This window comes from Fundulus heteroclitus, chromosome 1 (genome assembly GCF_011125445.2).
Source record: "Fundulus heteroclitus isolate FHET01 chromosome 1, MU-UCD_Fhet_4.1, whole genome shotgun sequence".
In the NCBI taxonomy this organism is placed as follows: domain Eukaryota; kingdom Metazoa; phylum Chordata; class Actinopteri; order Cyprinodontiformes; family Fundulidae; genus Fundulus; species Fundulus heteroclitus.
The window spans coordinates 41,161,092-41,186,203 of record NC_046361.1 but is presented as its reverse complement, the minus strand read 5'-3'; the positions used below and the strand labels follow the sequence as shown (position 1 = coordinate 41,186,203).

General features: G+C 41.5%; 2 protein-coding genes across 7 annotated transcripts in view; both read right to left on the bottom strand.

Moving 5' to 3' along the window:
- Nucleotides 1-172: 172 nt before the first annotated feature.
- LOC105924704 overlaps nucleotides 173-25,112 on the bottom strand; it is a 33,216-nt gene continuing 8,276 nt past the window's right edge. For 2 of the 6 annotated variants that reach the window (XM_036143028.1, XM_036143035.1), the window contains exons 6-9: nucleotides 4,047-4,148; nucleotides 1,745-1,782; nucleotides 1,516-1,656; nucleotides 173-849 (exon numbers count right to left, since the gene is read on the bottom strand). In XM_036143028.1, coding sequence (XP_035998921.1) covers nucleotides 682-849; nucleotides 1,516-1,656; nucleotides 1,745-1,782; nucleotides 4,047-4,148 — 449 coding nt within the window. In that variant the 3' untranslated portion in view covers nucleotides 173-681. Of the gene's footprint in view, nucleotides 850-1,515; nucleotides 1,657-1,744; nucleotides 1,783-4,046; nucleotides 4,149-4,459; nucleotides 4,562-4,722; nucleotides 4,783-4,890; nucleotides 5,534-5,688; nucleotides 7,045-25,112 lie in introns of those variants that run through there. The other 4 variants (XM_036143047.1, XM_036143068.1, XM_036143043.1 and 1 more) reach the window with 4 other exon arrangements.
- LOC118564548 (gastrula zinc finger protein XlCGF26.1-like) overlaps nucleotides 10,189-25,112 on the bottom strand; it is a 41,310-nt gene continuing 26,386 nt past the window's right edge. Inside the window, exon 3 of the transcript XR_004931915.1 lies at nucleotides 10,189-11,955. The gene's annotated coding sequence lies outside the window, so the exon portion shown is untranslated. The remainder of the gene's footprint in view (nucleotides 11,956-25,112) is intronic.

Below are 25,112 nucleotides of genomic sequence, written 5' to 3'. Positions count from 1 at the left end.
AAATACAGTTTTCAGTACCGATGTGGCTTTTTTATGTCCCTGCTCAGGAGTTATTACAATAATAGAGGAGTAGGACCAAAATGTGACGTAGCTAGACATGCACACACACACACCTGCAGGCAATCAAACAGACCATCAGTGCATTTTAAAGACTGGACTTAAACCAGCTGCACTTTATTTAAACATCACGTTCTCTGTACTTCTTTGGGTATATAATATTTTACAAGTGTTTTTAAATATTCTCTGTGTATCAGATGCCCTTTAAAGCAAGGAGTGTCTAAATTATCGTTATGAATTCAAAATGACACTAAAAGCTTTTGTTTCTGCACTCACAGGATAGAAATCGATTCTGTGACGCATTAAGATTCTGACCCAGACAGAACGTTTTCATATTAACATTTAATATGATGTTAATTTCCATCCCAGAGCAGTGATGGGTTTATCTGACCACCAGGCAGGAACCAAAGAAACAGAAAGAAATTCAACATCAACAGTTACATTTTAAACTCAATATCAACTAAAAACTATAATCTGAATGAATGCACAAGCAGAAATAAAAATAGAAGAGCTGAACATTTATGGTCATGTTGCTGAAGCAGCTTCTGATCCTCCAGAGAGGTTAACTGCTTCTAGCAGCAATTTAACGGTGAATAAAGCCATCTTCTCTCTGTGGTGCTGGAGCTAAGTTGTATTAGAGTAGAGAGACTCTTCTCCAGCACGGCGGCCACCAGCCACCACAGGCAGCGAGTAAACCACATCGGTAGGGCCTGAAGGTCTGGGCGGAGAGTCCGAGCTTCTGTTGGGGAAACTCAACTGGGCGTAGGTTGGTTTACCCAAATCATCTTCAGCCTGAAGAAAGAAAGCCAAGCGTTCAAACTGAGCTTCAGCAGTTCCTGCTTTTTAATGATATTTTGGTTCATGGTAACAAGAAAAGCAGAACAATGTTTATCCAAGTTCTGATCTTTGTTTTTGGAAAGAGACTTTTTAGGTATTTTGATTTTTCACTAGGGCCACAAAGTAATTTCCTTCTGGGATTATTAAAGTATTTCTGATTCTGAAGTAGTTTTATTCCAAAAATGATTCCTGTCTTCAGATGTCAGATGTTTCTGCTACCAGCTCTTCACTATGAACAGTCATGTCTGACCAGACCTCCTGTGTCTTTATCCCTCTAAACCTGCTAAGATGCTCTGACTTGGTTTTGCTTGGTCAGTGTTGACCGAGCACTGAAGAACTTTTCAAACCCTCTGATAGTGGATGTCTGTCCATCTGGACCAACTAAAGGCCAGTATGATGTGATTACTGCTCTGCTACATCCTGCAAGCGTCTGCAGAGATGGTGAAAACTGCAAAGAAAGATCCTTTATTTATATGTAACTACTTATTTATTCTTCAATCCAAATTTTGGGTTATTTTAGAACATAATTCAACAGCTTGTTGTTTTTCTGAATATGATAAATATCTTTTCTTTAAACTGATAAACATGGAGCTTTTAGCAGTTATGCAGCATGTAGCTTACGCTGTTCTGAGGAGGAACTGCGGTCACCAAGCTGTAGATGTCGTTGCCTTCAGCTCCTGCTGTTGTGCAGTATGAGGCGTAACTGTGAATAGGGGAGATTTGCACAGCAGCAGATGTATTCTCATTGTCTCTGACTTCAGTCTGCAGGAGAAAAAGGGAAAATTCATTCTTCCTTCTTTCAGAACGTTTTAGAACATTTATTTTGAACTTTGAAGCTCTTCAATCTCACCGTGGTTGCAGGAGTGTTCTCTGATTTCACAGAAGGATCTGAAAAACAAATCAGAGGCTTCAGAAACCTGCTTCTATCGTTGAGTGCCGTGGTTTTAGCTGCTCAGTGCAACAAGACGTGCACAGATCTCTACATCAGAGAAACTAATCATCTAAAGCCATGTTCCGGTCAGGATTCAGAAGCCCACCTGGGTCTCAAGGACAACGGACACACATCTGAGGACAACGACGTTCACAAACAACTAAAAGAAGTTGTTGATGTCAGACATGAGAAACCATCAGTTAGCGGAGAAGGACTGAGGTTTGTGCAATGTGCACATGGCAATGATATAATGAAAATTTGATTATTGTGGTTGTGTTAGGGCTTGTTCACAATTCTCAACATTTTCAAAAGGATAGAAACGTACATAAAAAGGCTGACTTTGGCAATCCCCAATTTATTATAACTGAGATAAATAATCTATGTAAATATGAGGCTATTGTTAGAGAAAATTGTCGTTGTTGCGCATTTTTCAAACCAGGAACACCAGAAAAGTTCAGAACATTTAGAAAACAACAAAATCTTCATTTTACAGGTCAGAATGGTCTGATTATCATGGGTTAGCATTATGACAGAAACATAAAATGACTGAGCATTGATGTTTCTCTTGTACCTATCAAACACTGTCTACTGTAGAAAACATACCAAAAAATATAAGAAGAATACATGGATTACCTTTCACACAATCAGATTGTCTTGTGGTGTTTTTTACATCTGTGGACGAGTTGTGTAACGTTTCTTTCCATTAAACACACCAAACACCTTGAAACCGCTGTGTTTGTGAAGTTGACGCTCATTCGCACTCGTTTTCGATGGGAACTTCAGCCGATGGCTAAGCAGTTCTTCAGAGCTGTTATGTTAAAACTGATCAAAATAATATGACACAGCTACTATTCTAATGATTTTATTTGGGACCTTTTGCACCATACCAGAGGTGTTGGGTCACTCCACATAAAGCTGTCTGAGGCGGGGGTCCGGCGCTCTGTGTTGGTGGAAACAGGAGCAGTAAAAAGTGGCCTGAGCAGCTCCACAGAAGGCAGGTATTATATTACGTTCCATTTACTGTTGGAACTCGGAAATCCTGTCTTCCGATTGGAAAAATCAAGTGAAACAGCCAATTAGGATCAGACTTTCCCCTTGGAAAGTCAGATAAATTTTTTAAGGCCAATTGTCAGATGCAATATGGCAGCTCCCCCATAAACAACATTAAGCTGTGATGAAAACACGTTTATGTTACAAGACACAGTTGTGTTTAAAATCAATGTTACATATAGCAGCTGCAACTCTGAACCAAACAAATTAAAAGTGCTGTTTGCATGTAGAAAATACAGCTTTAAAGGATGTTTATAAGAGGTAGAGAGAACAAAATAACAACTTTTCTGGCCTTTGCCATATTGGAATCCTGACCTTTTGTTTTATTCTGTTCTATTCCTGACTTCTCCTACTGTATTAACTGGAACACTTTTTACTCAGGTTTTCCCCATTCCCGGCCAAATGGATTGCAACATTAGGCTGCTCTCTGAACAGATCACTGGCAGGCCATGTGAGTTTTGTTATTTCTCTGCATGAAGAATGTCACGTGTTGCGTGAGACTTGACAGCTCTCCTATTAAGTTCACTGCACGAGAACAGTAAAAAAGTGATCATTCATGTGCACACAAGACCCAGAGCCCGTTTTCAATTTCATTTCAGATAAATTGTATGCCGTGATGGTGCACACAAACAGCACAAACACTACAAAATGCTTTGGTTTTCACATAGAAATATGTTAGAATGCAAACAGGGCCTGAGAGGTCAAAGAATGGCAACATGGCGGGGGATGGGCAGCTCTATCCCAGTGGCTAAAAACATGGCCTCTCTCCACCAGGAACCAAGAACTGATTCAGTTTTTTTTACTACCTTTGTTCAATGTTACACAGCCTAGTAGCATCCAGAGCCACAGGATTTCAGCAGGATTCTGCTCCCCAGCAGGATCTTTGCTGCCTTGGTGTGAACTGCAGGATCAACCGTCCATCCACCCAGACCCCTCAGCTTCTGGTCCCAAGACAGCAGCAGAACCTCAATGGCTGCAGTTGCTGAATGCCTCCTAATTTTAAAGCTTTGTTAAGCATGTGTAAATGTTATGGCTTTCTAAGAATGAGGTAAAAAATCAGATCTTAAACTGGACTGAACCACTGAAGAAAGGTTAGTCAGGTTCACAGCATGGCGACGACTGCTGGTTTCATTCACTAGACCATATGCATGAGTGTCTGCATTATTTGTACCTTTACGACGTCTCTCTGATCTTTTTCTGCAGAAAACCAGCAGAGCCACAGCTAACACGATGATGATGAAGGCCAGAGTCACACCCACAATCAGCAGAACATCTGAAAATAGGAAGTTAGGTTGGGTCATGTTAGTGTTTCACAATGAAGCCCAGCAGGGCCTGCATACAGAGACACATTATGGCTTTAATGTGAATTTATACAAAATGCATGCAAACACAATCCACAAGCAAAATAGTCTCAGTAAACAAGCCAGACTGTGTCAGCCATTTAAATCATTTAAAATGTATTTAAATATCTATTCCTGTTTCTTTAAGGCAAAAATGAAATAGATGTTTAAAAACATAAATCTGCATCAATCTGAATATTTTTCTGATAACTGAAGGTAAAACTCTGCAGTTGCATCTGATCACCTGAGGATGATTTTTCCTCCAGTCCCAGACGCTTGGTGGTTTCAGAGGAACGTGAAGGAGTGAAACCTGCTGAACTGGAGCTGAAACTCTGCCTGGTTGTTGCTGGAAAACGTCAAACACAAGTCAGGACTGATTTATTAAAGAGCGTTTGAAGGGACTGGATCAGCGCTTATGAATACTTGTTATAATCTGTCCTCAATATTTATAATCACATATGATTAATCACTTTATTAAGAAGATGAAATAATGATTATTAGTCTCACCATGTGTGAAACTTGAGCTTAAACTCCTGCTTGTTGTCGTTGTGGTGGTCGATTGGTCGACTGATGGAGAACAGCAAAGCTCAAAATAAAACTAACAGAAATGTTTGAGGGGATTTAAATAACTTTATTAAAATAAAGATTTAACATTTTTATTTTGTAGAAACTCACCATCTGTAACAGAGACAGTAAAGTCTCTGTATGAATCTGGCCAATTTTCTATGTCCAGTTTACATCGGTACGGTCCTGAGTCAGACTGGGTCAGCTGCTTGATGGTCACCAACAGAACTGCTCCTGGTTCTTTTTCATATTCTAAAATGTATCTGTCTGTTTCAACTCTGTCACCACTTGACTTAACAAGAACATTGTCTTCATCCTCACATCTTTCTTTGCAGAACATCCCTGTTCTTCCAGAGTAATATTTAAAGAAACAGGCGACTGTGAGCGAGCTGCCAGCTTCTTTAGAGAAGTCATGATCTTTGTTTCCATCCAGCAGAGCTGTTAAAATAATCATCAGTTACTTTCTGTCCTCAGCAGGATGCAGTCTGATCACATTAATCCCAGTTTCTCTACAGTTCTCCTGGGATCTGCCCAGTTTAACCAGTCTGGAGATGGAACAGTTCATCCAGACCGGTTAAACTCATCATCATTCATTGATTCATCATTTCACTTCTGAAGATCATGAGACAAAACTCAGTTTAAATATTTAATTTTTTACCCGTGAAGACGTTCAAAAGTGTAGCTGTGAGAAATATTTTTTTATTACTTTTGTATAATCTGATCTGTACAAAAGTAATAAAAAATAAAGGTAACTTGAAAAAATAGAGAAAGTAAAAATGTAATTTCTCAAAATGAGGAGATGAATCTTTAACAGTGTTCTTACAGACTTTTCATTCTTCATTAGACGTTGGAAGCACTCAGATGACATCATTAACCTCTAAGAGAGATTTTAACAGCTGGGAGACTCACCTTCAGCAACAACAAGTATAAAGTCCTTGTATGAAAATCTTGATGAAGATATGCTCAAAGCACATCGGTACCGTCCTGAGTCAGACTGGGTCAGGCTTGAGATGCTTACATTAAAATAATTTTTTTTTTTTCCTTTAACAGATGTGATACTGTATCGGCCTTTACTATATTTTGTTTCACTTGTTTCAATGAGAATGTCTCCTTTTTCCTCACAGTTCTGTTTGCAGAAGATCATTCGTTCTCCAAATGAAGAAAAGGAACATCTAACCTTGATGGTTCTTCCAGGGACTCCATAGAGTGTCACAGCGTCTTTGGTTCTGCTGCTAGAGATCTGCAGAGCTGCAGACCAGATTAACAGTTAATATCAGGACTTCCTGTCAGGATCTGCAGTGAAACCACAGCTGGTTCAGTCTCACAGAACCACTGACACACCGAGTCTGACTAAGAGGCAGAGTTAGCTGGTTTTAAAATGATCTGACTGACTAAATGTGGTGAAAACAATCAAAATAAACAGTTTCAAGCCTTAAATGTTGCAGCTTTAAAGTTCAGACATCAGAATAGAGCTTATTTCATCCCTCAGAGCTCAAAGAGGCTTTAACAGGAGGCTGAATAATCTCAAAGTAATGAACTTTAAATCTCTATTTTATAGCTGGGAAGATTTACATGGTTTGGACTGAGGAAAGAATTAAAAAGCTTAAAAACTGATTACAGACAGCTAATACAACCTGAAAGTAAAGGCATGTAGTTTATTTTTTCTCAGGTTATTCTAAGGAGGAAACTCAGTTTTACTTCAGCTTCCTGTTTTAAAGCGGACCAAACGCTCAGCTTAAAGTTTTCTCTTTTAGCTTCTGTTCACATCAGCCAGAAAAACAGGTTCTGAAATGTCTGCTAAATGTTGGTCGGATGTAAAAGCAATAAAAAAATAAAGTCACTCACAGAGGAGGATGATGGAGCAGAAGAAAGTGATGACGGTCATGTTGAGACTGCTGCTTCTTTTCTTTTATCTCAGTTCCTCGTTTAACAGGAGGTGAACACACTTCCTGTTTCCAGTCAGCTGCAGCCTAATTCATTTATTGTAGCCTGAGGGCGTCACTGTGGCTTATTGTAGCTATTTGCATTGGCAAATAATCACGTGACTTAACTCCTAAACAGTATAATATTAGTTCAAACAAACACATTTGAATAAAAGCAGCTTTAAGCTGACAGGAAATGTTCTAAGGACGAAAAACCAGCGAAAAGTAACCAGTTGGATTTTTTAATGGTTTTCAGCAACTTGAAGCTGATTCTGTTTCTAAGTTTATTCATCACCATGAAAAGTGATGCTAGAAAGCTCATTTTCAGTGATGTAGATTTTACACATGATTAATCAACAGACTGTTCACGTCAACAATAAGCTGGACTGGACACATAACACCGACGCCCTGTATAAGAAGGGCCAGAGCCGGCTCCTCCTCCTGAGGAGGCTGAGGTCCTTTGGAGTGAGCAGGCCCCTGCTTAAGACTTTCTATGACTCTGTGGTGGCCTCAGCCCTCCTCTACGCTGTTGTCTGCTGGGCTCCTGGCAGTGCAGAGAGGGACAGAAAGATATTGAACAAGCTGGTGAGGAAGGCCACTTCTGTCCTAGGCTGAGAGGAGGGTGTTGTCCAAGCTCACATCCATCATGGACAACACCTTCCACCCCCTGCACCAGACTGTAGAGGAGCTGAGCAGCTCCTTTAGTGACAGACTTAGACATCCTGTCTGTAAAAAGGAGCGCTACCGCAGGTAATTTATTCCTGCTGCTATCAGATTTTACAATGCTGCACTATAACTGTGACCATAACTGTAATAATTAATGTGCAATAACCAAGGTGCAATAATCTATTTAATACACTGTCCTACAACCCGTGCAATAATCCTGATGTAGTGACTTCTGCTGCTATCATCACCTGAACATAAGTCAGCCCACATGTATGTATGTATGTATGTATGTATGTACAAATGTATACAATGTATATGCACATACATACGCGTAGGTGCGTATGTAAGTAGGCGCATAGATATATGTATATATTTAAGTATATAGATATGTTTATATATATATATATATAGACCACTAAGAATGTAAATGAGACATCATATGCCCATTCCTATTTCCTTTTTTTTTTTTTTTTTTTTTTTTTTTTTTTTTTTTGGTATTCTTTCTGATCCATTGTATATATGAAGATTCACTGTATATAATTGAATGCACCTTCCCTACTCTGCACCTTCTTGTATGAGCCGATGTGACGAGTGAATTTCTCCATTGTGAGATCAATAAAGACTATCTTATCTTATCTTATCTTATCTTACTCCCATGCGGGCGTCTTATTGGAAAATAACGCTGAAACTGGAAAACATCATTGTCTATGTCATGGTTTGGTTTAGGAACAGCCTAAATGCAGGCAAACTGGAGAGTGTAGGTTTTCAATAACTAATTAGATAAAACCTTAAAGCCATCAAGAACAGGGCAAGGAAACAAAACATGAGGCGGAATGACAGCAAAAAACCTGGCAGAGCAACGGGAACCATGATGCCAACGAAAGAACCAGCGATGAGGGATGACAACTAGAGAATTTAAATATAGAGGGAAGTTTGGAGGAAAGTGAGGCAGAAACAGGAGATGAAGAACAGCTGAGACCAATGAAGACTGAAGACCTGAAGGGAAACACGTGGAAAGAATTTAAACGGAATAATACAAAATGTACGAAGAATGAAATAAAAACATAATTCTTAAATAATGTGTAACATCTAAGAATAATAAGCATAAGGAAATATTGTATGTGGGGAAAGTGGTGGCCTAGTGGTTAGAGCAATGTGTTTGTGTCCTGCAGATTGTGGCTTTAACTCCCAGACTGCCACCTGGGGCCCTGAGCGAGGCCCTTCGTCCCAGAATGCACCAGACAGTGAAAGCTCACTGCTACCCAAGGGGAGAGGATAAATGTAGAAAACGACTTTAATTGGAATGTAAATTACAATGACAACAAAGATGATTATTATTATTATAACTAATGAAAGCACAGCATAGGAAGCGTTCGGTCTTGTTGTCAGTGTGGCTGGAATGGATCTAACCCAACAACTCCCTTAGTTGGCCTTTCCAAACTGACTGTAGTTATTGGCAGTAGCTTGGTACCAAATACAGGAGGACATGTTGACATTGTCACATTTATGACACTCCATGGCTTCTGTAGTAGTTTTAATGCACCTAAAGGCTTACAGCCACGAGGCTTAAAGGCAAGTTTGGTGTGAAAATCTTATACACTGGATCTTTAACAGTGTTCTTACAGACTGATCATTTTTCATTAAAGGTTGGAAGCACTCAGATGAGATCATTAACCTCTGAGAGAGATTTTAACAGCTGTGAGACTCACCTTCAGCAACAAGTATAAAGTCTTTGTATGAAGACCTTCATGATAAACCATATCGGTACCGTCCTGAGTCAGACTGGGTCAGGTTGGAGATGCTTTTTTTTCTTTAACAGGTGTTATACTGTATCAGCCTTTTCTATCTGTTGTTTTATTTGTTTAAATGTTTTCTTCTTTACAGTTCTGCTTGCAGAAGATCCATTCGTTCTCCAAATGAAGAAAAGGAACATCTAACCTCGATGGTTCTTCCAGGGACTCCATAGTGTGTCACAGCGTCTTTGGTTCTGCTGTTAGAGATCTGCAGAGCTGAAGTGAAACCACAGCTGGTTCTGTCTCACAGAACCACTGACACACCGAGTCTGACTAAGAGGCAGAGTTAGGTGGTTTTAAAATGATCTGACTGACTGTAGATGTGGTGAAAACAACCAAAATAAACAGTTTCAAGCCTTAAATGTTGCAGCTTTAAAGTTCAGACATCAGAATAGAGCTTATTTCATCCCTCAGAGCTCAGAGAGGCTTTAACAGGAGGCTGAATAATCTAAAAAAATTCATTTTAAATTAATGTCAAATTATGCTAAGGAGGAAACTCAGTTTTACTTCAGCTTCATGTTTTAAAGCAGACCAAATGCTCAGTTTAAAATTTTCTCTGTTAGCTTCTGTTCACGTCAGCCGGAAAAACAGGTTCTGAAATGTCTGCTAAATGTTGGTCGGATGTAAAAGCAATAAAAAAATAAAGTCTCTCACAGAGGAGGATGGAAATAAAGTGACAATGGTTGTGTTGTGTTGAGTAATGATTTGCTGCTGCTGCTTTTCTTTTATCTCTCAGTTCCTCTTTTAAGGGAAAGGCCAGATGATTGGGTTTTCAGCATCTTGAAGCTGATTCTGTTCTTAAGTCTATGCATCACCATGGAGACTGATGCTAGAAAGCTGCTTTTCAGTGGCGTAGATTTTACCCATAATTAATCACCACACTTCCATGTGGGCGGCACTGTAGCATCTCTGGTACCGCTGTTGGGTTGTTGGATCTATGATGGATGGAAAAGATAAAAGTTTTAGGTTTCTTATTTGCATCGTCTATGTCATGGTTTGGTCAAGAAACAGGCTAATTGCAGACAAACTGGAGTGTAGATTTTTTATAACTAAATTAAAAAATAAATGTACAGACACGAGGAACAGGGCAGAGAAACAAGCCATGAAGAAGAATGACGGCGAAAAATCTGGCAGAGCAACAAGGACCATGATGCCAATGTAGGAAACCAGTGATGAGTTATAAAAAGCAGGGAGTTTAAATACAGATGGAGTACCAAACTGTGCAGCAATGACATTAAAGGCCGATCCTGGAGACAAAGAGTGGTGAGGATAGGGAAACGCATCTGCTCCACTGATCCTCAACACAGAATGCCGCCGTCTGCAGGATCTAGACTCAATTTATGCTGAACGAGTATAAAGAAGGGCCAGACGCATCTCCACTGATTCCCACCACCCAGGCAGGGTAAACGCTTCAGAAGCCTCAAAGCCACAACTAATAAATTTAGAATCAGCCTTCTTCAAAGAGCTGTGAGGGCAGTCGCCCCCTGATGGGAGACTGCAGTCCAACGCAAAAATCCTTTCAAGTAAAACATTTCCACAGAGTTGATGGACTGCATTTGGCATTTAGACCATAACCACACCAGAACAATTGGCTAGGCGCCGTATTGGTGTGATTCCATCATTTCTAAAGGCGCTCTGGACTCCACTGCTGTGATGGGTGTTGACCTGAATCCTCAGATCAAAGGTTCTAAAGCAGCAACACTCTTATAGTTGGATCCTCTCAGGGTCAGAGGTGTAAATAAACAGCCTGGTTTGGGACCCTAAACCTGGGAAGCAGATAACTAATGGTGACTGAAACGGCCCTTACTGCAGCTCCAACAACATTGACAGGTTTTTACATTACAAACACATTGTAATTGTGTTAAAAAAAAAAAAAAAACATCAGTAAAAATGGTTAAATGTTGTCAGAGGGGAAAGTACAATTTCAGACACGTGTTATCCAGTTTAGAAGGTGGAATACAGTTTGGTTGTTTACAAACACCTGAAAGGAGTCTAGAAAAAATGGAGAAAGGCCTGCAGCCGACTGCATGAGTAGCTGAAGACAACAGTGATCAACGGGAAACTACCGCATGTTTGTCCGTACAAAGGTAACTCCATTTTTATTCAGAATTACATTGTGTGCTTAATGGTTAAATGGTAATGCTTCACATCAGTTCTACTGTGTTTTTATGGGTTCTGAATCCACGTTTGTTGCAACTTCAGGTTGCAGAAGCAGAATCTTTGTCTGCTATGATCAGTTAACAGGACTCTGATTTTGCACAAAGCTTTTAAAAGGTAAAGTTAAATTTGAACCCCCAATACAGAATTCCACTGTAAATTCTCGTCATGGATAGCTTGATGGCAGCATAAGAACATCTATTGCAGTCCACAGTAAGTATTTTAAGTCAGTAATATATATTTCAAGATGGGTATAACTTGGGTATTTAAACTTGGTCTTTAATGTTAACTTGTCTGTAGTTACCTTGAAACTATTTCACTGACGTAGTGTAAAATATGTTTGAAAAATGTTTTCCTTATCTTCTTTGCCTTAATGTTAGTAGATAAAGCAAAATTACCTCTGGTAACCATTTAAACTTCACTATCACCACCATGTTGTCAGGGGTTAGACTGTCACTGTTTACACAGTTCTTGGTTTTGGTGTTTATCAGATCAGCCGTGTTTCAGGTCCCTTCGGCAATGTATTTAGTTTATTCCCTGTATCTAGTTATCCTCAGTTACATTTAGATTGTCGTTCTTGTCCCTCTGTTCCCACTACCTCTTTCTCTTCAGTTGTTCTTCCAGCTCCTTCTCCACACCTGCCATCAGTTAGTCAATTTACCCCTGCCATTGCTACAACTCTCATCCTCCCAGTGTTTAAGCTCCTCTCATTGACCCATTTACCTCTGGTTCCTACTGTTGCTTCATGTCACCTTGCCTGATCACTTACTCGTTTGCACCCCAGATCTACGCTTGTTTTTGTTCTGGCTCCTTTGCGTCCTCCAGTGTTTGGAATTTCATTCAATTCACCCATAACTGCTCCCTGCCTTTGTCTTTCTGGTACACTTCCATGTAACCAGAGCAATCTTACAGTTGGCGTCACCTTAATGCGGTACCGCGCACGTGACGTCACCGTCTCAAGAGCAACGCCCCTTTTGCCGCTTAGGTAGGGCATACAGGAGAGAAAGCACGGATAACCCAGCTATTACAAGCGCAACAGAACCAGCGATCTGACCGACTTTACAGCCGTTAAACTTTCCCAAGACGATGTCCCAGGCGCACGGATTACTGGCCGAACTGTCGAAGAACACACCAACCTTCAGCTCAAACGATGGCTTGAGGTTCGAGGGCTTAAAAAGACTGGAAAACTGGCCGAGATGATGAACGGTAAGCTTTGTTTTTTTTTCCTGCGCGGCGGTCATGGCAGCGTCGGCCGTTTTTTTTTTTTGTTGTTTGCAATCACCGTCCAGGAATGGGTATATGTTTAATGTTTGTCTCATTTGAAATGTTTTTGAGTAAGCTATCCTGGTAGCAGGCTATCATGTTAGCGCCTGCTACCATGATAGCCTATATGCTGTCATGGTAGCAGGCGCTACTTTATTAACATGTCGGCCACCAAAATACTCTTACCTTGACTCAATGTCGCTGGAATTGGGTCAGGATGTTCTTCGGTTGTGCCCTTTCCTCCGACAAAATGCTTGCTACATATGTACTTGAATTTGGTAACTTTTTCCGGGTTGAACTGTTGTGTAGGCCGAGCGCACCGGTGTTCCAAGCGCACAGATTTCTCCTTGGCAGTCTTGAAGAAAACATCCTTCATATACGGCCGATCAGCGTACCTCGAGTCGCTGTTGCCCGTTCCATAGCAACAATGTTTAAAAACCATGGTCTTAGATTTGGAAAAAGCAGTCGTTTACCGAGTAAAACCTAGGCTAACGCATGTCTCTTTTAAAGCAAAGCAGCGGCGGGTTTCAGGAGTTTGCCCCACTGCGTACCACGTGATGTGACGTCATTGTGACGTTGTGTTTCTAAAAATAGCTCGCGCGCGGTACCGCATTGGCTCTAGATTAGCTTCCTGGGGAAGAACTATTCTGGGGTTCCAAGTTGGGAATGACCCTGCAACATAAATATTTAAACGGCTTCCTCTCCCATGTGGATTCTCATGTGTCTGTTTAAATGAGGCTTTTGGTAAAATCTTTTCCCACATATATGACAACCAAATGGCTTTTCTCCTGTGTGTATCCTCATGTGTTTGTTTAAGTTTGATTTGTGGTTAAATCTTTGTCCACAGACATGGCATACAAATGGCTTGTCTCCTGTGTGGATCCTCATGTGTATATTTAAAGTTGACTTTTGATTAAAACTTTGTCCACAAATATCACAACCAAATGGTTTGTCACCAGTGTGGATCCGCACGTGCTTGTTTAAACTCGATTTTTGGTTAAATCCTTTCCCACAAACTTCACAACCAAATGGTTTGTCTCCAGTGTGGATTCTCATGTGTTTGTTCACGGCTGACTTATCACTAAATCTTTGTCCACAAACATCACAAACAAAGGGCTTTTCTCCTGTGTGGATTCTGATGTGTATGTTTAAATGTGACCTTCTGTTAAATCTTTGTTCACAAAAAAGGCAACCGAATGGTTTGTCTCCTGTGTGGATCCTCATTTGTTTGTTTAAATTAGCTTTAAGGCTAAATGTTTGTCCACAAACATCACAACTAAAGGGTTTGTCTCCTGTGTGGACTCTTGTGTGCATATTTAAGTCTGTCTTTCGACTAAATCTTTTTCCACAGACATCACAACCAAATGTTTTTTCTTCTAAGTGGATTCTCTTGTGTTTGTTTAAATCAGATTTTTTGTTAAATCTTTCTTTACAAACATCACAACTAAACGGCTTCTCCCCTGTGTGGATTCTCCTGTGAATTTTTAAGTGAGACTTTTGGTTAAATCTTTGTCCGCAGACGTCACAGCGGAACGGTTTCTCTCCTCTGTGGTTTCTCAGGTGTCGATTTAAAGAGTTTTTTAAGTTAAAACTTTTACCACAGTCATCACAGGTAAAACATTTTAACCAGTTTGAACTTTCAATGAGTCGATATTTTGCTTCTCCTTAAAGCCTTTACAGTAAACTGTACAGTTTGAAGACCTTTTTCTTGATTTGATCGTCGTGTGTCTCTGAAGGGAGCACTCGTTAAATTGCTGACCGCACTCAGAGCAGCTTAAAGACTTGTTGGCAGTGTTTACTCCAGGTTCGGGAGCTATGCTCTCCTTCCAGTCATTCTCACTGTCTTCAGTTTCAGACCCAGAGTCTGACAGGTGTTGTAGCTGAGCGTCAGGATGGCTCACATCCTCCTCTTCCCCACCTCACTCACCTGTGAACATCCAGGGGCAGGACATAGAAACTGTGGAGAGTTTCAAATACCTGGGCGTTCATGTCAACAATAAGCTGGACAGGACACATAACACCGACGCCCTGTATAAGAAGGGCCAGAGCCGCCTCCACCTCCTGAGGAGGCTGAGGTCCTTTGGAGTGAGCCGGCCTCTGCTAAAAACTTTCTATGACTCTGTGGTGGCCTCAGCCCTCCTCTATGTTGTCGTCTGCTGGGCTCCTGGCAGCACAGAGCGGGACAGAAAGATATTGAACAAGCTGGTGAGGAAGGCCACTTCTGTCCTAGGCTGAGAGGAGGGTGTTGTCCAAGCTCACATCCATCATGGACAACACCTTCCACCCCCTGCACCAGACTGTAGAGGAGCTGAGCAGCTCCTTCAGTGCCAGACTTAGACATCCTGTCTGTAAAAAGGAGCGCTACCGCAGGTAATTTATTCCTGCTGCTATCAGATTTTACAATGCTTCACTGTAAGGCAAGGCAAGGCAAGGCAAATTTATTTATATAGCACAATTCAGTACAGAGACAATGCAAAGTGCTTTACATGATTAAAATATTGGAAAATAAAACAGAATAAAAGCAAGTAGGGATAGTGTAGAAACAAAAAAAAACATTTAAAAACAGTAAAACATTTTAACTTGAACATTCAAAGGCAATTCTAAACAAATGTGTTTTTAATCTTGATTTAAAGGAACTCAGGCTTTCTGCACTTTTACAGTTTTCTGGAAGTTTGTTCCAGATAAGTGGAGCATAGGAACTAAATGCTGCTTCTCCATGTCTGGTTCTGGTTCTGGTTCTGCAGAGCAGGCTGGAGCCAGAAGACCTGAGTGGTCTGGAGGGTTTATACGCTGATAACAAGTCTGTGATGTATTTAGGTGCTAAGCCATTTAGAGATTTATAGACTAACAGAAGTATTTTAAAGTCTATTCTCTGAGATACAGGGAGCCAGTGTAAGGACTTTAGAACTGGGGTTATGTGCTCTACTTTCTTAGTCTTAGTGAGGACGTGGGCAGCAGGTTCTGGATCAGCTGCAGCTGTCTGATCCACTTTTTAGGCAGACCTGTAAAAACACCGTTGCAGTAATCAATTCTACTAAAAATAAACGCATGGATTAGTTTTTCCAGATCCTGTTGAGACATCAGTCCTTTAATCCTAGAAATGTTCTTCAGGTGGTAGAAAGCTGACCTTGTAATTGTCTTTAGATGCTTTTGGAGGTTCAGGTCTGAGTCCATCACTACTCCCAGATTTCGGGCCTGATCAGTGGTTTTTAGCTGAAGCGACTGAAGCTGTGACCTAACTTTTGATCTCTCCTCTATTGGTCCAAATATTATTACTTCTGTTTTGTTTTTGTTCAACTGAAGAAAATGTTGACACATCCATGCATTGATTTCTTCTAGGCATTTACTCAGTGCCTGAATTGGTTCATAGTCACCTGGTGACATGGTGATGTAGAGCTGTGTGTCGTCTGCATAGTTGTGGTAGCTGATGTTGTTATTTTTTATTATCTGGGCTAGAGGGAGCATGTAGATATTGAAGAGGAGGGGACCCAGGATGGACCCTTGGGGAACCCCACATGTGATTTTTGTAATCTTCGATGTAAAGTTACCTGCTGACACTAAAAAGTCCCTGTCCTTTAAGTAGGATTTAAACCAGTGGAGAGCTGTACCAGAGAGGCCGACCCAGTTCTCCAGGCGCTCTAACAGAATGGAGTGATCAACAGTATCAAATGCTGCACTGAGGTCCAATAGTACCAGCACGGTGGTTCTTCCACAGTCTGTATTTATATGGATGTCATTAAAAACCTTGATAAGGGCTGTCTCTGTACTGTGGCGAGCACGGAAACCTGACTGGAAACCATCAAAGCGGCTGGTCGTTGTTAAGAAGGTGTTTAATTGTTGAAATACAACTTTTTCAATAATCTTACTGATAAAGGGGAGGTTTGAGATGGGCCTGTAGTTCTGGAGTAGAAGTTTGTCTAAATTGTTCTTTTTCAGCAGTGGTTTGATAATTGCTGTTTTTAGGGACTGGGGGAAAACACCTGACAGAAGGGACGCGTTTATTATCTGAGTCAAATCAGACGCTATTACAGGTAAAACTTTTTTAAAGAAAGCTGTGGGTAGAACATCAAGGCAGCTGGAGGAGGAACTTAACTGCTGAATGATCTACTCTAAGCTTATGTGGTTTATTTCGCTGAAATGGGACATTTTGTCAGAAATAGTTCCAGCTGAATAAAGCATTGGTTCTGGTGTTGATATGGTAGTGCAAAGTGATCCTCTAATTTTTAGGATTTTTTCAGTAAAGAAGTTAGCAAATTCGTTGCAGGCCCTGGTGGAGTGGAGTTCGGAAGTCACTGACACAGGAGGATTTGTTAGCCTGTCAACTGTGGAAAATAAGACATGAGCATTATTAATGTTTTTCTTGATGATCTCAGAGAAGAAAGATTCTCTTGCATTTTTCAGTTGTAAGTTATATCTGTAAAGTCTCTCTTTATAGATGTCGTAGTGAACTAGGAGTCTATTCTTTCTCCACCTGCGTTCAGCTTTTCGACATTCCCTTTTTTCACTTCTAACTGATGGAGCATTTCTCCAAGGAGATTTTTTCTTCCCGGGAAAAAACTTCACTTTGACTGGAGCAATGCAGTTAATGATGTCTGAGACTTTAGACTGAAAGTTATCTACTAGCTCATCTACTGAGTTGCAGCCCAAGGTTGAAGTATCAGAGTAAGCTTGAATAAAAGTTTCCGCGGCATTGTCCTTAAAGGTGCGTTTTCTTACGATGTCCCTTTGGCTAAATGAGTCGCTGGTAATTATGCTTTCAAAGGTAACAGAAAAGTGATCGGATAAGGCAACATCAGTTACATTGACCTGTGAAATCTTTAGACCTTTAGTAATGATCAAGTCTAAAATATGTCCCTGTTTGTGTGTTGGCTGTTTAACATGTTGACTTAAACCAAAGTTTCTAAGTGTGTCACACAGTTCTTTTGCACTTCTGTCTTCAGGGTTGTCAACGTGAAAGTTGAAGTCTCCAACAATAATTAAACAGTCATAATCAACACATATCACAGACAGCAGGTCACTAAAATCATTAAAAAGTTTGATGTGGACTTAGGAGGCCTGTACACATTCAGAAACATAGTTCGTACCGGGCCCTTTACCTGGAGAGCCAAATGTTCAAAAGAGTCAAATTTTCCTAAAAACACCTTTTTACACTTTAGTGAATCATTAAACAATGTTGCTACTCCTCCACCTTTCCTTTGCTGTCTGCTCTCACAAAGAAAACTGTAGTTTGGAGGAGTCGACTCCATCAGTATAGCTGCTTCACTAAATTCATGCAGCCATGTTTCTGTTAAAAACATTACATCAAGATCATTGTCAATAATGAAGTCATTAATTAAAAGGGATTTTCCTGACAGAGATCTAATATTTAATAAACCCAGTTTATATGACTTAGTGGTTGATGATGTCTCTGTGACAGGTTGCATCTGACAGTTTATGATTTTTAAGTATTTGTTCCTGTTTATCCTTTTGTTTTTCTTATTTCTGCCACGTATTATCACAGATATTCCATAATCTCCGGCGAAAGGCCCCGGCTGATGCTGGGAACTCTCATGTCTGATAAACGTGTGGCCAGGGCCCAATCTGTATCACAGCGAAGTAATTTGGAGTTCCTCAGTACCAGAGTGTTCTGTGATACGTGGAGGAGGAGGATCTGAGGCTCTGAGGCCTTTGGAGAATCCTGGTTTATTCACAGCAGAATGGCTATGTGGAGAGGATGTCATCTGTAGGCCAATCTTAAATACTTTGTTCATGTTATGAGAAAATTCCAGAAAAGGAACTTCTGGGCTTTGTGGAGAAGAAGGGGAGGCGGGTCCAGTCTGGACCGGTGTTTGTGAAGATGGAGGTTCTTGGTCCTTTCGTTGTCCTGCTGAGATCTGGGATGAATCGTCCTGTAGCTCTGACAACGCCTCATTCTGTGTCATCTTTCTGGCCATCTTTATCTTGGCTTGTTCGGGCTGCACTGGGCTTATCTTTTGTTTTGGCACTGGATGTTCCTTGTTTTGGGACAAAGCTGATGACGCATGGTTCACAGAATAGAAGATGTTTGAAATCAGCCGTTTTGCACCTGACCTATTTAGAGAGAAACAATCTCTGTTGAACAGATGTCTTCTTTCCCAAAATATGTTAAAGTTGTCTATGAAGGTTACAGTTGTTTCTTTGCATGTTTTTTCCAGCCATTTGTTTAGCATCAGAATTCTGGAAAAAAATCTCGTCTCCGCAGTTAGCGGGTGGGTGAGGCCCGCTAAGAAGAACCTTGACATTCAGGCCATCAACAAGTTTCAACAAACGAATGTAATCCTCTTTTAATACTTCTGATTTTCTTATCCGGTTGACGTCCTTCAGGGCTTCAGCTTGTATTATGAGGTTTTCCAAGGTCGGACGTTTTCTCAAGATCCTTGGAAGGTCTGTCTGAAGGATGTCTGTTAAATCAGACACCAGGCCACAGTTCCCGTCGTTATAAATCAACACCTCTGTATTTTTCTTGTTACAGAAATGTTTAATCCCCCTTACAGAACCATTGCATAATATCAGGGTCCTTGGCCCTGTGGCATGTCTTTTCTCTGATGTCTTAGAACGAAAATCGTTGACATACCTCTGGTTTTTGTCCTCCTGGGTCACATTTTGGAGCGGAGCGAATCTGTTTCGTAAAGGAATTCCAGCATTTCCAGCAGGTTTACTCCTATCATTTGTTGTGGGAACAGCCCGCTGTTGTTTTACTTGTCCTGGGACATCTCTCTGTAGTCTCGGCCAGTTTTCTTTGTCTAGGCGTGGGGTTCGTTGGTCCTTTGGTCTTGCACCCAGAGTGGTCCAGGGATTCTCATTTTCCTCAGGGAACTGTTTGTTCGCTGAGTCGCTGGGCTGGTGGTCACCGCTCGGAATCACGGGCAGGGTCGTATCATTTCCATTCGCGGCGTTTACATCATAATTCACTTCAAGTCGACAGATTTTCAGTTCCATAACAGCTATCTTCTGTAAAAGCTTGTCAAAGTCCATTGTGTTGAAGGAGGGCATCTTTTCAAAATCCAAATCAAAAAATAAGTAAAAGAAAATAAAAAGAAAATAAATAAATAAAAACTAAATCCAACTTTCTGTGGTTTAGGTTAGGAGATAAAAAGGAGATAAAAAGTAAAAGGCAGGAAAATGCAAGCAAGCAGAGAGCAGAGAAAAAAGCGTCCGAACAGGCTGAGAGGCAGATAGCACTGTAACTGCAACTGTGACCATAACTGTAATAATTAATGTGCAATAACCAAGGTGCAATAATCTATTTAATACACTGTCCTACAACCCGTGCAATAATCCTGATGTAGTGACTTCTGCTGCTATCACCACCTGAACATAAGTCAGCCCACATGTATGTATGTATGTATGTATGTATGTACAAATGTATACAATGTATATGCACGTACATACGCGTAGGTGCGTATGTAAGTAGGCGCATAGATATATGTATATATTTAAGTATATAGATATGTTTATATATATATATATAGACCACTAAGAATGTAAATGAGACATTTACATTCCTATTTCCTTTTTTGTATTTTTTTTGGTATTCTTTTGATCCATTGTAGATATGAAGACTCACTGTATATAACTGAATGCACCTTCCCTACTCTACACCTTCTTGTATGAGCCGATGTGATGAGTGAATTTCTCCATTGTGAGATCAATAAAGACTATCTTATCTTATCTTATCTTCATCATCATCACTGACCTCCATTTCTGAAGAACTGGAAGTGTCTCCATGGGTATTTGGATCTGAGTTCCTACTGGATTCTGATCCTCCACAGTCCTCTTTAGCTGTTTTTGCCTTCATCTGGTCAGATGAGCTGCTGGTTGGTGGATCTCTGTCTTCTGGTTGGTGCTGGTGAAGCTGTGAGGACAGAGGTTTCTCTTCCTCATCCTCACAAGAACCACAGTTAGTGGAAACATGGTAGAATCAGCCTCCTCCTTCACATTGAGCCGTTCTTCCTCCAGACTGGTCAAAGGTTCCTCCTTGATGTGAAGGAGTTCTGGGTCCTGATCATCACCACCAGGACTCTGTTCTCCAGCAGTTTCTATTTTAACCAGCAGCCTCTCCTGAACATCTGCAGACAACACAGAGACACAACAGACTTTGAGAAGAGGTAGATTTTAAGAATAGTTCTAAGACGGTAAAAAAGTGAATTAGAGAAATAATCTTACTAGCACCATCGGTGGATTGATGAAAAGAACCTTAAATTAGTTCTGAGCCATGAAGAATTATTCATGGGGGGGGGGTCCTCCTGGACCCCCTCGTGGAACGTGGACGGAGGCAGAACAATCCCATCGACTTCGGGCGCCGGCGGGCTACAGGCTTCAGAGGGATCAGAGGAGGGGGCAGGTCCTCCGAGGCCTTAACGCGCCGGAGTTTGTGCCGGGAGGAGCCAGACAGAGGAACAGAGGCTCGTTGATGGGTAACAGCAGGCCCACAGGGAAGAACGTCGTCTCGGTCACCATAGAAGAAATCCCACAACTGGTTCTCCTGCGTGGGGCTCTGCTTGGTGGAACGATGAGCTTCACTCGGAGGGCCAGCTGCGAGTCATGGAGGTGATAACCGAGACGACGAGAGGCTGAGCGGCTTCTCTCCCCGTGCTCCGGGGTAGCCGTAACAACGGCAACATGATCCATCTGGGGAGTGGAGTCGGCCCTGATCGGAGGTGCATGGTCCTGGCCGGAAGCCATCTTGGCATATCTTTCCATCAATCATTCGCACACTTCCACATATGCGAGGACCTCCGGGTTGTCAACCCCTGCAGGTAAGCCCCATGTGGTTCCTGAGTTCATCCTTTGACTGGGCCGTACTGTCAGGATTTGTTTACTGAAGAACTCAGGAAGCGCACTTGGGACTAAAGTTTAAGAGTTTTTTTTAGAGGAAGTGAGCTGGATGGCGGATGATGAAGACCGGAGGTTCAGGACTGCAGAAGGTCAGGGATGTAGGTGATGGCAGGAGCTGACGGCCCGGAGTAAGAGTCCATAAAAGCTAGGTGGCTAGGAAAGCATAGTGCTGCTTGGCTAGCAGGCCTCGTACCAACACCAGGGCACAGAGCGGAGCTTCTCTAGGGCGGCTAGTCAGGTTAGCAGCTCTCTGGAGACACCAGGGCACAGAGTGGAGCTTCTCCAGGAACAACAGCAGGGTACAAAGTCTTTCAAAGCGACTGGCAGGACTAACCTTAAACTAGAAAATGAAAACAGATCTTCCAAGGCAAAAACGAGGACTGGCATGGAGTGGTGGATAACAGAAGACAGCCCAGTGCTGAACTGAAGGCAGAGGGAGGTTTAAATAGAGCACTTAACAGGTGGAACAAGAATCTGGATAATTAACTAGTAAATGTTAACAGGTGTGACTGACTGCTGAGGAGGTGAAGTGAAGATGACAGAAAATAACTGATGACAATGAAAACTAACAATAAATAAAGTCAAACCAAATCCAAATGAGATGAAAAAATTAAAATAACAGAAAAACGAAGCCAAACCAAAACTCAACCATGACAGTTTTATGATAAAGATTGGAAACTGTTTATTTCAGACACACAAAGACCTACGGTTTATGCACCTTTTGATTTGATATAGGAAGAACCAGGATCGGATTGATTCTAAAGATCCTTTAATATTAGCTGGTAATGGTAAATCCTAGTTTCAATACAGGGACTTTTCGATTACGGCTTTGAACTAAAACCCCACTTTCCACATCCTTCCCATTTGGGTTAAAGCTCAGACTAGCTGGGGTTCTAAAGACCTCTGAATCTAACGAGTATTACCCTGTTTAGAATTCCTGTGAGACCTTTTCAGCTAGATAAGTAGGATACGACTGATCTACTAACCACCTCCGTCCTAGGGCCACACCCTTCTTCAGTGGACAGGTCAGGCAACCTAGTAGCCTGAAGCCACCTGTACCCCGACCACCGCCCTAGTTAACGGTGGCTCCTACTTCTATAGATCGGCACTTGTTACACAATCAGTATTTTTTTTTAAAGTCTCAAAAGTCCCTAGGGGTGTTGTTTTAAAGTTTGGGCTACAGGTAACCTTTTAAGACCTCCAAAATATTTCTAGAACCATGCACCATGACTGTTTTACAATCATAGAAGAACTCAGAAAAATGTTGACTCAATAAGAGAATGTCCACAACTTCTAATAAAATTTTATATGCTTCTTTAATTAGTATGCTTTAGCATGGAATTAGAAACAGCATTAAGCAATTTAACAGATTACAAATTAATATTTAATCAACGTCCTATCTCTTATCTAAGGCTGCTTACTAATACGTTCAGGAGAGGATTTTAACTTTAGAGGAGCAAACTGACACGAACCCCAGATGGAATCCCAAAGTGTCTTTGATTGCTGGATAAGGAGCTGTTCAGCTGAACGATGAGCCTTCTCTTGATGGTGACCCCGATGTCCCACTAATGTCCCATTCACAAAGACTCATGCCTGGAGCCCTTTGCCTTGATATCTGTGTCTGAGGTCCATCTCTTCTGCTCGACGCGTTGTTCAGCTTCAGAACTGACATCTCATGGGTGCAACTCACATCTTCTGGACATCTAGGATCTTCTCATCAACCAGGTCAAAACCACAGCAGTTCTTCTTGACAGGATATGCAGATTGTTGGCTCCGAATTGTAGAAAAACACGAAAAATAGATAATCGGACTCAGTCTCGGCGGTTCTCAGAGACAGGGGCACCGTGTTCTTCCTTTGGCTCAACGATCGTCCTTCCGTCTTGGGTCTTCTTTTCTTCTGCTCCGCGCTGCGTGTCTTCTGAGATGAGGAACTGAGCAACGAGTACCCAAATCACCCTTCTTTTATGTGCTGAGAGAGCCGTTGGGAGGTTGCAAACCTCAACCCCCCCTCCCTCCACCGAACACTTGCACCCAGTCCCTTATCACCTCATAACCTTTTCACCCTACGCAGCTCTCTGGCCGAGTCAAAAGTTTTCGCTCCTCTTTCACCGACCCCAGGCAGCAGGTCATTGAACCAAACCGTCCGGTTCCACTTCCTCTTTTCTTTTTAGCAGATTTCCTGTAGCCGGGAGCTGCAGTCCTTCCAAGTGCTACTTCCTCTATCCACAAACCTATTTTCTCCTTAGCCTGTATGACACTTGGACTGCACTAAAGTAATCATCATTTCACTCATTTAATACATGAATGCTTGATCTTTTTAAGAAAGAAAAACAATCAGTCAAAACGTGCAATTCAATAAAGAGAAAACGATCAATTTAAACACGCAATTAAAGAGCTCTTTATGTTATCTTTTTTACATGATACATTTAATGTACGAATCATCTCTTAATTTGTGAATGATAGAGAATATGGTTGAGCTCACCATACCACCGATTTTAGAGGTATTTTGACTGACTTCTTGCTCAGGATTGGCCGGGAGCGGGATTTCACCTGGGGTCACATCAGTTTTTATCATCTTTTAGAAAGGATGAGTTTTTCTGGTGAGTAAAGACCCAGCCTGCCCTCTGATGCCCCACACTGTGATGGGTCATCTTGTTTTGTGTTTTTGATCACACAGAAAACACGTTTTCTCTGCAATCAAAATGGGGAAGTGTGAATGGAGAATTATTCTGAAGTCACTGTGGCCTCACACCACTCGGACATGTAAGCATGGGCCCACTGATTGCAAGGCCGAATACTGCGTAGAATGATTATTGTCTACGATAGACTGTCTCTGTTTTGTCTCATGGCAAGGCCACTGTGCAGTATTAGGGGGAGCCAGAAAGCGAGACAGGCATAGACAGGGCAGACACAGACTGCAGCGGGACCGTGGGGTGCGATTACTTGCCATCTATGTGATCTCTGCTCTGTTTCTCAATAAAAGTGCTGGAACTTCATCACCGCCGTCTCTTCATTTAGTAAAGATGGGAATTCAGTTATTATTGTTTAGAATTCCATCCACAGCAGTCAAGTGTAGCTCAGAGGAAAAGTTCCACCTCGTCATCAGTCCAAATAAAAGCTTATTTCCTTACTCCAGCAACGATAGGAGTCTTCTTCAACTTCATCTTCCAACGGCACTTCCCCACTGTGCAGCAGTACAGCGCCACCCACTGGCATACACATTAGCTTCAGGTGGTTTTATTATTACACTCAAACTTTGCTGTGAGAATATTTTAATTCGGCTTTGTGTGGGTGTGACCTGAGCTGTATCATTTCTGATAAGAAGAGAGCTCTAACATTTGGCTAGGATTATGCCAGGACTTGTTCATGGTTACAAAAATCTTCTTCTCCAGAGTTGTGAAAGCAACAATGTCAAAAAACTCACATCCCATCCTCTTGCTGAACGCGCACCCTTCCACCTGACCTGGTTCTACTCAGATCCATCTGCTTTGTGAACATTTCAAATACAGTTTTCAGTACCGATGTAGCTTTTTTATGTCCCTGCTCAGGAGTTATTACAATATTTGGGGAGTAGGACCAAAATGTGATGTAGCTAGACACACACACACCTGCAGGCAATCAAACAGACCATCAGTGCATTTTAAAGACTGGACTTAAACCAGCTGCACTTTATTTA